Consider the following 15,050-nt stretch of genomic DNA (forward strand, 5'->3'; position numbering starts at 1 on the left):
CACCGTTCATGTGATCATTTTGACCCACGGGGTGAGATCTTGCGTGGAGCCCCAGATTGAGGGAGATTATCAGTGGTCTTGTATGTCTTCCATTTTCTAATTATTGCTCCCACAGTTGATTTCTTCACGCCAAGCTGCTTGCCTATTGCAGATTCAGTCTTCCCAGCCTGGTGCAGGTCTACAATTTTGTTTCTGGTGTCCTTCGACAGCTCTTTGGTCTTCACCATAGTGGAGTTTGGAGTGTGACTGTTTGAGGTTGTGGACAGGTATCTTTTATACTGATAACAAGTTCAAACAGGTGCCATTAATACAGGTAATGAGTGGAGGACAGAGGAGCCTCTTAAAAGAAGAAGATACAGGTCTGTGAGAGCCAGAAATCTTGCTTGTTTGTAGGTTACCAAATACTTATTTTCCTCCATAATTTGCAAATAAATTCTTTCAAAAATCAGACAATGTGATTGTCTGGATTTGTTTCCACATTTTGTCTTTCATAGTTGGGGTATACCTATGATGACAATTACAGGCCTCTCTCATCTTTTTAAGTGGGAGAACTTGCACAATTGGTGGCTGACTAAATACTTTTTTGCCCCACTGTATAGCAGGAAGATGTTAAGTTGCAATTTCTATAACTTTGTGGAACATATTAATTTTTCATTCCTTCTTTTGTTTAGCGTGCGGTAGCTTTGCATTGAAAGCACTGGAAATTCCACTTGTGCTGAGATATTTACCCAAGCTTTTACCACGCAAAATGAGAAGCTTGCTAAAGTTAGGTGCTAATGATCGCTTGTCAGCCATCAACACAGCATCTGATAACTCTCCAGCTATTAACACGCCACCTGATGTACTACTTCACCTTGAATGCATACTGGATACTGCACCTTGGATCTTTGGCTTTGGTTCAGTAAGTATCATGCCGATAGTTTTTTATGTAAATCCCAAAGGTGGGCTAAACATTTTTGGGAATAGTGAGAACATCTGAAAGTTTTTTATTGCTGTCTGTATGCCTGCCCCAGGTAGGAAATGAGGTGAAATGTCTCCAGTAGATTTGTTTATAGCACTAAAAACTATACGGAAGGGTTAGAACCCTAGTTAGGTTTTATTGCTGTATGTCTCCACTAGGGAGATATCTTCTCACTTTCTTATTTGATTGGGTGTTTCTGGGGCTAAAAGTGGGGTGAAAACTTCTAACCGCAATGAAATCCTGGCAGAGGTCCTTTTTCTTTGAATTTTCCAAAGAAAAAGAGAAAGCTTTGGCTGGAGTTGGGCTTTAAATTTAGTTGACAAAATTGCATTGAGAATTGTGCCATGGTACAGCCATACTGCTTATTTTTAAATGCAACCTATTTTCAATCGTGACAGGGGTCTACAAAAGGGAACCTGTCAGAATAGGTGCTGTTGCTGCTGCTGACTTGTTTTAAGTTGAAAGCTCTGGAGCTGTCATCCTTGTTACACTAATTAGTGAGTTACTGGCCAGCCATTGATGGAGCAAATTTCTTTCCTGCAACCACGGAGAGTGTTAATGGGGGAATACCACCCGCGGAGCCATTGTGTCTTCCCGGCAGGAGGAGGGGGGAACGGGGGGAAGCCGTTCCTGCTGGGAGAACACAGTGATTAGTGCTAGGGGCTATAACAGCTACTGGTAATAATCACATGTAAAATCTGGCAGGCTGGTTGTACCCAAGTCGATCGATCGATCAACCTTGGTACATTCAGCCTTCCCATACATGGCTGGTTTAAGTGGTGGAGCCATGATAAGGATGTCTGCCTTGGAACTGAACCCTGAAAATGTGTTAGTGTTACTAAACTCACAACAGTAAAATCTTTCTGTATGTGCAGAATAACATGCTGGTTATACTCACTGTGGAACTTAAAGTGGTTGTAAACCCTGTGTAAAAAAAAAAAAAAAAAAAAAAAAACCCTGCAAGACAAAGGCATAATGAGCTAGTATGCATAGCATACTAGCTCATTATAAATTACTTACCTTAGATCAAAGCCCCCGCAGCGGTCCTCGTCCCCCCCCTCCAGCGGCGACATCTCTCCCGGGGGTTACTTCCGGGTATCGCAGCTCCGGCGCTGTGATCGGCCGGAGCCACAATGACGTCACTCCCGCATGCGCGCGGGAGCCGCCGGTAACGACACATGGACTGAAGCAACGGCGCGTAGGTGCCATTGCTTCAGTTTGCCCCAGTGCGCATGTGCCAATGACATCGGCACATGCAGGGGACAGGGGATATCCCCTAAACTGTGCAGGTTTAGGAGATATCCCGAGTAGCTACAGGTAAGCCTTAATATAGGCTTACCTGTAGCATAAAGTGGTTGTAAAGGGTTTACAACCACTTTAAGGGGTTAATCCTCGGTTAATCCTCTGTTTGTGTAAAAAGGCTCTTTGATCCTGTATGGACAGATCCTTCCCCTCCTGCAGGGTCTCTTGGCAAGGCCAGAGTAGTCCCCCTGAACATGCTCTGTTTGGTATTGCTGATGAGAACATTTCCTTGTTGATCAGAGCTAGCCAGGTCACATGATATTGACATCACACATTTGGGCGTGTATACAGATCCTAAATCACAGCCCAGTCCCTCCCTCCTCCTCCATGCCCAGTAACTAAAAAAGAACACAGTGGGTGGGATGTCACATCTTGATTGATGCTCCCATAAAAGCATGAGACACAGGCTGAAGAAGATTTATAAGCCGTGGGCACTGGGGGGGGGGGGGTTGGCAAATTAACTATTTTCATATTACTGGATTTAGTAACACTTTAAATGCACGTATAATCTTATGAAAAGAAAAGATTGTTACTAAAATGAATGGTCTGGTGACAGGTTCTCTTTAAGTAGGGAATGTTAAATTACATTTTGATATACAAATGACAACCAGCATGAAAATGTTGTTTTTTAAAACACTTTGATGACACCCAAAAGGGAAACTAATAGGTAGTCATTATGTCACGCTTACCCCTGGAAGAGCTGTTTAGTATGACTGGTTCTCTGTTCTTTGCCACGGCTCTGAGAACTACTTTGCTTTATCCCTTCTGACTCACTTGGTTAGGTAATTAGATCAATATATATATATATATATATATATATATATATATATATATATATATATATATATATATATATATATATATATATATATACACACACACACACACACACACACACACACACACACACACACACACACACACACACACACACATATATATACATATATACACACACACACATATATATACATATATACACACACACACATATAAAAGCATATTGTCGCCAAGCAAAATTAAATGGCATTGCACAGAAATCAATGAACATGTAAAGGAGTCCCTTTGAATGCAATCAATTGAAGAGAATACTAGGCTAATATGGCAGTTAATCTACATCACCGTGGTACTACACAAACCTAACCTAGTTTAGTGCTACTCCCGTAGGAATATTGCCCAGGTCCTCCTCAAAAGCTCTGCACCACAGCCAGGCACACAGGCTCATTCACACGTTTCTTGAATGATCAGTCTAGGGGTGTTTTTATTTTTGGAGAACTTGGTTGGGGTTGGGAGAATTAGGTGTTATCCTCCAAAAACAGGAATTACTGGTATGTAAGGTTGCAACAAACACTTTAGAGTAGTAGTAGTAGCTCTTGAGGACACAGCCAGTGTCCCCTTTAAACAGACTCATAGCTGACCCTCTAGTGCATCCAACTTTTAAGCGACACCTTATTCTGGTGATACCGTTACTGTTGTAAGCATGCAGAACAGTTTAAATGTTCCTGCTCTAGTGTTTCTTCTCTGTGGTAGTTCCAAGCATGTTAAGAAGAGTGCACTTGAACCCTTCAAACTGCGGATCCCTTTGATAGGGGATCGTTCTGGACTTTTGAACACCCAACAGATCTGGTAACTTCTTGATGAGTCTACTTTCAAAGTCTCTTTCCTGATCAGAATGAGTTCTTTGAGGCAGTCCATAATGAACAAAGAACTTTTCCACCAAGCCCTTGGCTGCTGTGGATGCACTTTGGTCTTTGGGAACGTCTTGACATATTGGGTAAAGTGATCTGTCACCACCAAGTCGTTTCCCTGTCCACTCAAGTTGGGTTCTAAACATAAGAAGTCACTGCTCACCAACTCCATGGCTCCTTGGCTTTGGAGGTGGCCCATTGGGACAGCTCTGGTGGGCAACGTCTTTCTCTGTATACAACATAGGCACGAGTGACAGCTTTCAACTTTAGCCCACATGCTAGGTCAGTAGAATCAGTCTCTCACTAATTTTAAAGTCTTTTCAGGCCCTAAATGACTATGGTTGTCATGCAGGGCAGTCTGTTTTGTCTATCAGGAACAGTTGACACTTGTATTTGGGATCGTATGAAAGGCCCCTTTGGTAGACTACCCCCTCACGTAACTATAATTGATCCCATTATGGACCAGGCATGCTTTCTTTTGGAGAGTTCACTAGTAGCATAATTGAATGTCCACTTTCCAGAGCTTTCAGAGTCTGACTGCAAAGAGGAGCTTCCATCTGGTCTCTTAAGCCTTGTAATTTAGGCAGACCTTCATCTCTCATTTGATAGAGCTTGTACCACTTGTTAAGTTAGTTGGGTCCACTCTTCTGAGGTAGTTTCAGTGTCATAGGGCCTTTTTGACTGGGTATCAGCATCTCTGTTTCTGACACCTGGGCAATACTTCAAGCTGAAATGGAAGCCAGATATAGGCCAACCATCTATGACAATTTTTTTTTTTTTTTTTTGGCAATTTTAACACATGTATTAGCACCATAATTATGTATTTATTTTATTCACATGTATGCATTTTTTATTCCTGGATTTAAGCTTAGTCGCAGCAGCATATTGTGCACTATTTATTTAAAGCGCATCAATTTTATACTTAGCATCTATGACCCATGGCATCCAACTTGGCTGTGGTTAGGATATACATGAGGGGATTATTATTGGTCTTGATCACAAAGTCTGCACCATACAGGCATTCTTTTAACTTATCTGGTATGGCCCACTTGAAGGAAAGGAATTCTAACTTGTGGGTGGGATAGTTCTCAGCAGGGGTGGGGCTTCAGCTCACATAGGCAACAGGTCATAGGTGTCATTTGTGCTCTTGATACAACACCCTACCTAGCCCATCATGGGTGGCATCAACATGTAATTCGTAGTGTCTGGCTGGATCAGCATAGGCCAGGCCTGGGGCATTTGTAAAAGCTCTGCTTCAACTGATAGAAAGCCTTCTCAGAAGTTCTCACTCTGATCGATCCATTGGCCTTGGATTGAGATAAGTGACAAAAGGTTGATAAAACCGGCACTTCTCCAGGGACAACTTCAAACCCTAGTCAGAAGCACTTCTCCATGCGTGCTTCATGCTCTTCAAGGGGTCTGCTGAAGATGATAATGTCATCTAGGTACACCAGCATTTCAATTAGGTTCATGTCCCCTACTGTCTTCTCCATCAGTTGCTGGAAGGTCGCTGGAGCACCCAACAGACCTTGAGGCATTCTGTCAAACTTCTAGAACCCCATCGGACAGATAACTGCTGTCTTTTCCCTAACTTCTGGGTGCATGGGAATCTTAATAGTACCCACTCTTTAGGTCTCTAGCACACTGAACCACTTTACTGCCAACCGGCATTGTAGGGCATCTTCTGTCCGTAGGGTGGTGAATTGGTCAGGAATAGTTATGCTGTTGAGTGCGTGATAGTCAATGCACATTTTTGGGGATGCGTTTTTGTTCCGCTCCACCACTATAGGAGAAGCATAAGAGCGCTGGGACTCTCGAACGATGCCTGTTTTCAACTCAGTTACTCAGAGATCTTCCAGAACACCCAGCGGGATTCATCAGGCTTTTTTCCTGAATGGCTTGTCTTCCTGAAAATGAATTTTTGATGCTGGGCACTCTGCACACCCCACATCGAATCTCCCTATCATCTCAGGAGTTGGGCTTTAGCTCGCTCTCTCCATTCAGGTGAGATCTGGGTATTCTGCGGGTAAAACCTCTCTACGAGAATCTCATCTTCTGCCCCCACCACCACCGCCATCAAATCAGATGGTAAGATCACTTATCCTGTCAGCATTTGGACTTGTAACTTCAATAGTGTGTCAGTAATATTGCAAACACTGACTGGAATCTTCCCATGACTTGTTAGGCCCTGGTCGATACTACTTCAGGGATCAAAACCACCCCAGTGTCCTTTCCACAAGAATTGGCTTCACAAACTGAAAAGGGACCTGGTTGATCCCAGTTAGACTTGACTAAAGCTCGTAGACACGCCACCTCTCCTGCCTGCAGTGTCTTCACACCCCTGTCTAGTCGTCGCAACATCCCCTCTCCTTCTGTTGGTGCTTTCTATTCTTCTATCATGCACTGATACACTTGTCCTAGCATGGGGTGTACACTCTCGGTTGCTGTGTCATTTTTTGAGACAAAGGGAATGAGTAGTCTTCTGCCAAAATCAGTATTTGTCCCTCAGGGAGCTCTTGTCGGCTCCAGGAGGATGAGGGCACGCAATGACTAATGTGTCAAATGTTTTTGATTGCCCAACCACAGAGGCCAACTTAATTCCCAGAGGAGTTCCAAGGCCCCACATTTCCAGCTTTTCCAGCTTCTGTAATGGTAAGTCCTTTAGATGTTTGTTGTAGAAGTCCCAGTACAGCAGAGTCGCCTGTGCTCCTGTGTTCAGAAGAGCCTTTGTGTAGTGCCTTCTACTTGAACTGGTACGATGGGGGAAGGCATTACTAATTTGGCTGGGATTTTACTTGGGGCAGCAGACCCTGCAGTCTTTATTTGTACTTTCTTCTTAGTCTGCTTTTGATTTTGTTTATGTTTCAATTGAGTATAAGGGGGTTGGTGTACATTGCTTTCTCTGGGTAGAATGCCTTAAGTCAAAAGAATTGAGTTTGACGGTCTCCCAGAGACAGCAGGGGGAGCCCTGTGTGAGGCTTCGGGACCCCCCTGTTTGCTCATTTCTTTGGATCTGGAGCCAGCAGTTGTAGGTGGGCGTCAAATTAACTCCTTCACTGGGGCCTTTTGAAGTTTCCAGACAGTTTTCCAGATGGCAGCTTCTCTAGCATCTCCAGGACTTCCAGATAGAATCTTCTGTAGCACCTTCAAGACTTCCACAGTGTCAGGCGGAGTTCTTGTCCTTGGGCATTGCGATCTGAAGTGTCCTGTTTCTCAGCTGTGACAACTCTTTCCAGAAGGGGGTGGTATGAAACTTGACTTGGCTCCCCCTGACTTATCATTCTTAAGGAAAAATCAAATACTACCCATTGCGCACCAAAAAACAAACCACAAAGCGCAATAAGTTGTCTGCATTCAAATATAAGGTATGTCTAAATAGATATACATTTTACTAGCAAATGGATATAAAACAAAACATCAAGCCTACAGAATGTAAGGGCTTAAAAACAGCAAAGTACCAAAAGTGCCTGTATAGTCCATGCAAGGATAACTGGAAAGTAGTTTGTAGTATCGGCTTCAATATCTGTGACATATGCAGGCAGGTAAACCAGGAACCAGTATGTCTGCACAGCGCTTCTGTTTTTAGCAAAACATTCCTGGTTGTTGTGACAAAGTTTCAAGGCCTTTGCCTCTTTGTCAAGTCAATACAAACAAGGAGAACAAGGTGCTTGAATAAAAGAATCATGCTATTAACCACTTTAGCCCCGGAAGGATTTACCCCCTTAATGACCAGACCATTTTATGCGATACGGCACTGTGTTACTTTAACTGACAATTGTACGGGCGTGCAACGCTGTAACCAAATTTATGTCCCTTTTTTCCCACAAATAGAGCTTTCTTTTGGTGGTATTTGGTCACCTCTGCGTTTTTTATTTTTTGCTCTATAAACAAAAAAAAGAGAAATAAAAACACATTTTTTTTTACTTTCTGCTATAAAACATTTCCCAAAAAAATGTAAAAAAATAATTTATTCATCAATTTAAGCCGATATGTATTCTGCTACATATTTTTGGTAAAAAAATCCCAATAAGCATATATTGATTGGTTTGTGCAAAAGTTATCACGTCTACAAAATAGGGGATACCCAGCTAAATTTTGAAAAAAATTGTCAATTGTGAAAAAAAAACAAAATTTTCTACTTTCTGCTATAAAACATTTCCAAAGAAAAAAACATGTAAAAAAACAAATGTATTCATCAATTTAAGCCAATATGTATTCTGCTACATATTTTTGATAAATAGGCATATATTGATTAGTTTGCACAAAAGTTATCGCGTCTACAAAATAGGGGATAGATTTATGGCATTTTTAGTTATTTTTTTAGTAGTAATGGCGGCGATCAGTGTTTTTTAACAGGACTGCCACATTGCGGCGGACAGATCGGACACCTAACGGACATTAATGACACTGGCAAGGAAGGGGTTAACATCAGGGGCGATCAAGGGGTTAACTGTGTTCCCTCACTGTGTGTTCTAACTATATGGGGGAAGAGCTCATTGGGACAACACACAGATCCGTCTTCCTGCATAGAGATCTTGTTTACACAGGCAGATGGCTGGCAGGACATAGAGTCCACCGGACCCGCTGATTGGCTCCCCCGCTGGCCAATGGGAGTGTGGGCGCCCCCGCCCACAAAAGCGAGTGTACGAGCCAATGTACACCTATGGCAATTCGCACAACTGAGCCACCTTGCCGCAGTATAACTGTGGCGGGTGGTCGGCATGTGGTTAAAGGGTAAGGAGCGGGGCTGCGGAACGGGAGGTGAAAAGCTACATTCACACCCCTGGTCAAAAACGTAATCTTCTAACTGACAAATAGATAATAGCAACCTAAAAGTATTATGTCCTGTAAAATCCAAGGGAAAATAACCTAATCTATTGAGTAGAGAATATAATAACAGACAAACCAGTATCTTTAACTAATATACAGTATCTCACAAAAGTGAGTACACACCTCACATTTTTGTAAATATTTTATTATATCTTTTCTTGTGACAACACTGAAGAAATTACATTTTGCTACAATGTAAAGTAGTGAGTGTACAGCTTGTATAACAGTGTAAATTTGCTGTCCCCTCAAAATAACTCAACACACAGCCATTAATGTCTAAACTGCTGGCAACAAAAATGAGTACATCCCTAAGTGAAAATGTTCAAATTGGGCCCAAAGTGTCAATATTTTGTGTGGCCACCATTATTTTCCAGCACTGCCTGAACCCTCTTGGGCATGGAGTTCACCAGAGCTTCACAGGTTGCTACTGGAGTCCTCTTCCACTCCTCCATGACGACATCACGGAGCTGGTGGATGTTAGAGACCTTTCGCTCCTCTACCTTCCTTTAAGGATGCCCCACAGATGCTCAATAGGGTTTAGGTTTGGAGACATGCTTGGCCAGTCCATCACCTTTACCCTCAGCTTCTTTGGCAAGGCAGTGGTCGTCTTAGAGGTGTGTTTGGGGTCGTTATCATGTTGGAATACTGCCCTGCGGGCCAGTCTCTGAAGGGAGGGGATCATGCTCTGCTTCAGTATGTCACAGGACATGTTGGCATTCATGGTTCCCTCAATGAACTGTAGCTCCCCAGTGCTGATAGCACTCATGCAGCCCCAGACTATGACACTCCCACCATCATGCTTGACTGTGGGCAAGACACACTTGTCTTTGTACTCATCACCTGGTTGCCACCACATACGCATCAGACCACAGGACATGGTTCCCGTAATCCATGTCCTTAGTCTGCTTGTCTTCCGCAAACTGTTTGCAGGCTTTCTTGTGCATCATCTTTAGAAGAGGCTTCCTTCTGGGATGACAGACATGCAGACCAATTTCATGCAGTGTGCGGTGTATGGTCTGAGCACTGTCAAGCTGACCCCCCACCCCTTCAACCTCTGCAGCAATGTTGGCAGCACTCATAGGTCTATTATACAAAAACAACCTCTGGATATGATGCTGAGCACATGCACTCAACTTCTTTGGTCAACCATGGCGAGGTAAGTTCTTGGAGGGGGAGGGCAGGTCTGCTGGGTGTTGTAGTGCAGGGATTGGCAGTGCAGTGATTGGCAACTGTAGGGTTCCCAAATACCCCCTTTCCCTTCCTGCATTTCCCATCCCCCTTCCTTCCTTCCTTCCTCTCCCCACCTCTCCAACCTAAACAATAACACCCCTCCCCACCCTAAACAATAACACCTCTCCCCACCTCTCCACCCTAAACAAATAACACCCCTCCTTAACCTATACGCCCTAAACAATAACACCCCTCCCCACCTCTCCACCCTAAACAAGGTGGAACCTGTCCTGTTAAACCACTGTATGGTCTTGGCCACCATCCTGCAGCTCGGTTTCAGGAATCCAAATAGAGAGAAAGTATCACCGCTCCAGGTGGGTCAGATCAAGGTAAAAGGCATCTCCTTCAGTCTAGAAGTCCAGGTGCTGGCAATGCTGTGACAGTTATACATCAAAGAAATTCTGGACAACCGCACTCCAAAAATATTTGCCTTTATTCAATAAGGTATCATCCAAAATACAGGTCACAGCAAAATGGAACAAATCTTACGCGTTTCGCACTACAAGAAATGCTTAGTCATAGCTAACAATCACAAAAATCAAAGTGAAATAAATAATAAAAGTTACAGACCATGTGACCACATAATCAGCAGAAATCAATTAATCATCATCACGGGCCACCTGTGGTTTCAACAAGTGCAGTGAAAAAAGAAACAAAAACGACATCAGTGAATGAATGATTGAAATAAAAGTACAAATAAAGGAAATCATGTGCAAAAACAAAAAGTGTGAAAAAATGTGTAAAGATAAATGAATATAGAAATATATATATAAAAATGTGGGGAAAAAATAAAAATACAAAAACAATAAACGTTATATATATACCGTATATAATGTTGAAACATGCATGTATATAGCAATGAAATAAAATAAAGTAAAAACAATGTGAAAACTGTGGTGAATGTGTGTATGTGTATATCTAAGTAGACCAACAATAATTAATGCTTTGAAAAAAGTGATAAAAGATTATTGAATGTATATGTAAAGTAAAGTGAATAAAATATAATAGAGTGAAGAAAGTGCAATGAGAAGTGAAGAATGGAATCTGTATTACAATAAATATTACAGATATCGGACAGATCCGTATGCGTAATACGTTAATTAATGTATAGTTGATATATAATACAGGAATATATGCAATCAAAATTGAAGGATGAGGGAGAATGGGAGGGAGGAGGGGGGAAAAAAGGGGGGGGGGTGAAAGGGGGAAGGGGATATACTTTACATATACATTCAATAATCTTTTATCACTTTTTTTAAAGCATTAATTATTGTTGGTCTACTTATAGACCAACAAATGTGGAAATTATTTCCACATTTTTATATATACCGTATATACTCGAGTATAAGTCGAATTTTTCAGCACATTTTTTTGTGCTGAAAGTGCCCCCCTCGACTTATACTTGAGTCAAGCACTTTTATGCAGCAAAAAAAATTATTTTCCGAACTGACTTTGGGGCCCCATATCTCAGGGCCACTTGATGCTAGGAACCCCAAATTTGGAGTGCAAACCCAGTGGAACTGGTACCACAATATATCGAAAGCTGAAGTTCCTAGCACTAAGTGGCCCCGAGATACGGGGCCCCAAAATCGGTTCAGAAAATGTCATTCTCTGCTGCAGAAAAGTGCTTGACATTTTCTGAACTGACTTTGGGGCCCCATATCTCAGGGCCACTTGGTGCTAGGAACCCCACATTTGGTGTGCAAACCCAGTGGAACTGGTACCATAATATATCGAAAGCTGAAGTTCCTAGCACTAAGTGGCCCCGAGATACGGGGCCCCAAAATCGGTTCGGAAAATGTCATTCTCTGCTGCAGAAAAGTGCTTGACATTTTCTGAACCGACTTTGGGGCCCCATATCTCAGGGCCACTTGGTGCTAGGAACCCCAAATTTGGTGTGCTAACCCAGTGGAACTGGTACCATAATATTTCTAAAGCTGGGGTTCCTGGCACCAAGTGGCCCTGAGATACGGGGCCCCAAAACCAGTTCAGAAAATGTCATTCTCTGCTGCAGAAAAGTGCTTGACATTTTCTGAACTGATTTTTGGGGCCCTGTATCTCGGGGCCACTTGGTGCTAGAAACCCCAGCTTTAGAAATTTTATGGTGCTAGTTCCACTGGGTTTGCACACCAAATTTGGGGTTCTTAGCACTAAGTGGCCCCGAGTTTTGGGCCCCAAATTCAGTCAACTGTGTCCACCTGCAGCAATGTCATTTCGGGACCCTTTGGGTTCAGAGACCCCAAATTTTGGCTGCAGCTAGGGGGCATCTAGGAACCCTTAACTACTGAGTTTGAAGTTCAGGGGACCTATGGCTGCAAATGGGCACAGTGAGGCATGCAAATGGGCACAGTGATGCTGCAAATGGGCATTGTTGACCCTCTTTTCCACTTACAGTAGCTGTGCATTTCTCACCCTCGTCTTATACTCGGGTCAATAAGTTTTTCCCATTTTTTTTGTGGTAAATTAGGGCCTCGACTTATACTCGGAACGACTTATACTCGAGTATATACGGTATATATATTTATATATTCATTTATCTTCACATAGATGTTTTACACATTTTTTCACACTTTTTGTTTTTGCACACGATTTCCTTTATTTGTACTTTTATTTCAATCATTCATTCACTGATCTCGTTTTCGTTTCTTTTTTCACTGCACTTGTTGAAACCACAGGTGACCCATGATGCCGAATTGGTATATTCATTGATTAATTGATTTCTGCTGATTATGTGGTCACATGGTCTGTAACTTTTATTATTTATTTCACTTTGATTTTTGTGATTGTTAGCTATGACTAAGCACTCCTTGTAGTGTGAAACGCGTAAACTTTGTTCCATTTTGCTGTGACCTGTATTTTGGATGACACCTTATTGAAAAAGGCAAATATTTTTGGAGTACGGCTGTCCAGAATTTCTTTGATGTCTAACAGCTCGGTTTCAGGGTCTTGGCAATCTTCTTATAGCCTAGGCCATCTTTATATAGAGCAACAATTCTTTTTTTCAGATCCTCAGAGTTCTTTGCCATGAGGTGTCACGTTGAACTTCCAGTGACCAGTATGAGAGAGTGAGAGTGATAACACCAAATTTAACACATCTGCTCCCCATTCACACCTGAGACCTTGTAACACTAAGGAGGCACATGACTCCGGGGAGGGAAAATGGCTAATTGGGGCCAATTCAGACATTTTCACTTAGGGGTGTACTCACTTTTGTTGCTAGCGGTTTAGACATTAATAGCTGTGTGTGTTATTTTGAGGGGACAGCAGATTTACACTGTTATACAAGCTGTACACTCACTACTTTACATTGTAGCAAAGTGTCATTTCTTCAGTGTTGTCACATGAAAAGATGTAATAAAATATTTACAAAAATGTGAGGGGTGTACTCACTTTTGCGAGATACTGTATGTATACTCCTAATTGAGGACAATAATATTAGTTGTTAATACCTGTATCAATAGAATGTGTGTGTGCATATATATATATATATATATATATATATATATATATATATATATATATATATTACAAAATATATAAAAACACATACATGGACAGGGCCGTCATCAAAAATTTTGGGGCCCCTTACAGTTTTAGGCCCCCCCCCATCCCCAGACCTGGCCATCAACATTACCCAGGGCCCGCCCACTGGCAGTCCCACCGAGTTCCATCCCATGTCCTCTTTCAGTTTCATCTTCTCAATCCCATGTCCTTCTCCTCCTCCTCCAGTCCCATCTCCTCCATCCTATGTCATCCTTCCCCAGTCCCATCTTCTCCATCCAATGTCCTTATTCTCCTCCAGTCCCATCTCCTCCTCCTCCTCCAGTCCCATCTCCTTCATCTTACATCCTACTCCTCCATCCCACATCCTCCTCCAGTCCCATCTCCTCCATCCCACATCCTCCTCCAGTCCCATCTCCTCCTCCTGCTTCAGTCCCATCTCCTCCATCCCACATCCTCCTCCTCCAGTCCCATCCCCTCCATCCCACATCTTCCTCCTCCTCCAGTCCCATCTCCTCCATCCCACATCCTCCTCCAGTCCCATCTCCTCCATCCTCCTCCTCCTCCAGTCCCATATCCTACATCCCACATCCTCCTCCTCCTCCAGTCCCATCTCCTCCATCCCATGTCCTTCTCCTCCTCCAGTCCCATCTCCTCCATCCCACATCCTTATCCTCCTCCAGTCCCATCTCCTCCATCCCACACCCTCCTCCTCCAGTCCCATCTCCTCCATCCCACATCCTCCTCCTCCTCCAGTCCCATCTCCTCCATCCCATATCCTCCTCCTCCTCCAGTCCCATCACCTCCATCCCATCTCCTCCATCCCACATCATCCTCCTCCTCCTCCGCCAGTCCCATCTCCTTATTCTCCTCCAGTCTCATCTCCTCCTCCTCCAGTCCCATGTCCTTATCCTCCTCCAGTCCCATATCCTCCATCCCATGTCCTCTATCCCATGTCCTCCTCCTCCAGTCCCATCTCCTCTATACCATATCCTCCTCCTCCAGTCCCATCTCCTCCATCCTGGGACTCCGGTTCTGGTGGCAACTGTCTCCAAGGGCATTTCTCTCTCACTACCTGTGGGATCACAATGGGACACAGATGGTAAAAAAAAAAAATGTGGTTTTAACTCTTCCATAATTTAGCCAAAATGGAAAATGCTTGTTTTATATATACGTATATACATAACTAGAACATCTAACGGGGTTATATCATTGCATGAGATTTCCCCTCAGTTTCTGTCTTAGTGTCGCCAGAACAGGAAGTGGGGCATCTCACTGTGAGGAAATAGCTTACAATTGTTGACTTATAATGTCCATATTATATTTTATATATATATATATATATATATATATATATATATATATATATATATATATATTTACCGTATTTATCGGCGTATAACACGCACCCCAATTTAAGAGGGAAGTGTTAGGAAAAAAACGTTTTTTTTTTCAAATAAACCACTTTGAAGCAAAATAATGGTCAGTGCCAATCAATGCAGCCTGATTAGTGCCCATCTGCAGCCTCAATGCAGCCT

The 15,050-nt window shown here is 42.8% G+C and overlaps 1 protein-coding gene across 1 annotated transcript in view; it reads left to right on the plus strand.

Annotated features, from left to right (window-relative positions):
* The first annotated feature begins 672 nt into the window (after nt 1–672).
* Nucleotides 673–15,050, plus strand: part of LOC141147091 (DNA helicase B-like) — a 260,293-nt gene continuing 245,915 nt past the window's right edge. The window contains exon 1 of the mRNA XM_073634187.1: nt 673–901. Within this exon, the coding sequence (XP_073490288.1) occupies nt 749–901 (153 nt within the window). The 5' untranslated portion in view covers nt 673–748. The remainder of the gene's footprint in view (nt 902–15,050) is intronic.

The sequence above is a fragment of the Aquarana catesbeiana genome, linkage group LG06 (assembly GCF_042186555.1).
Source record: "Aquarana catesbeiana isolate 2022-GZ linkage group LG06, ASM4218655v1, whole genome shotgun sequence".
Classification (NCBI taxonomy): domain Eukaryota; kingdom Metazoa; phylum Chordata; class Amphibia; order Anura; family Ranidae; genus Aquarana; species Aquarana catesbeiana.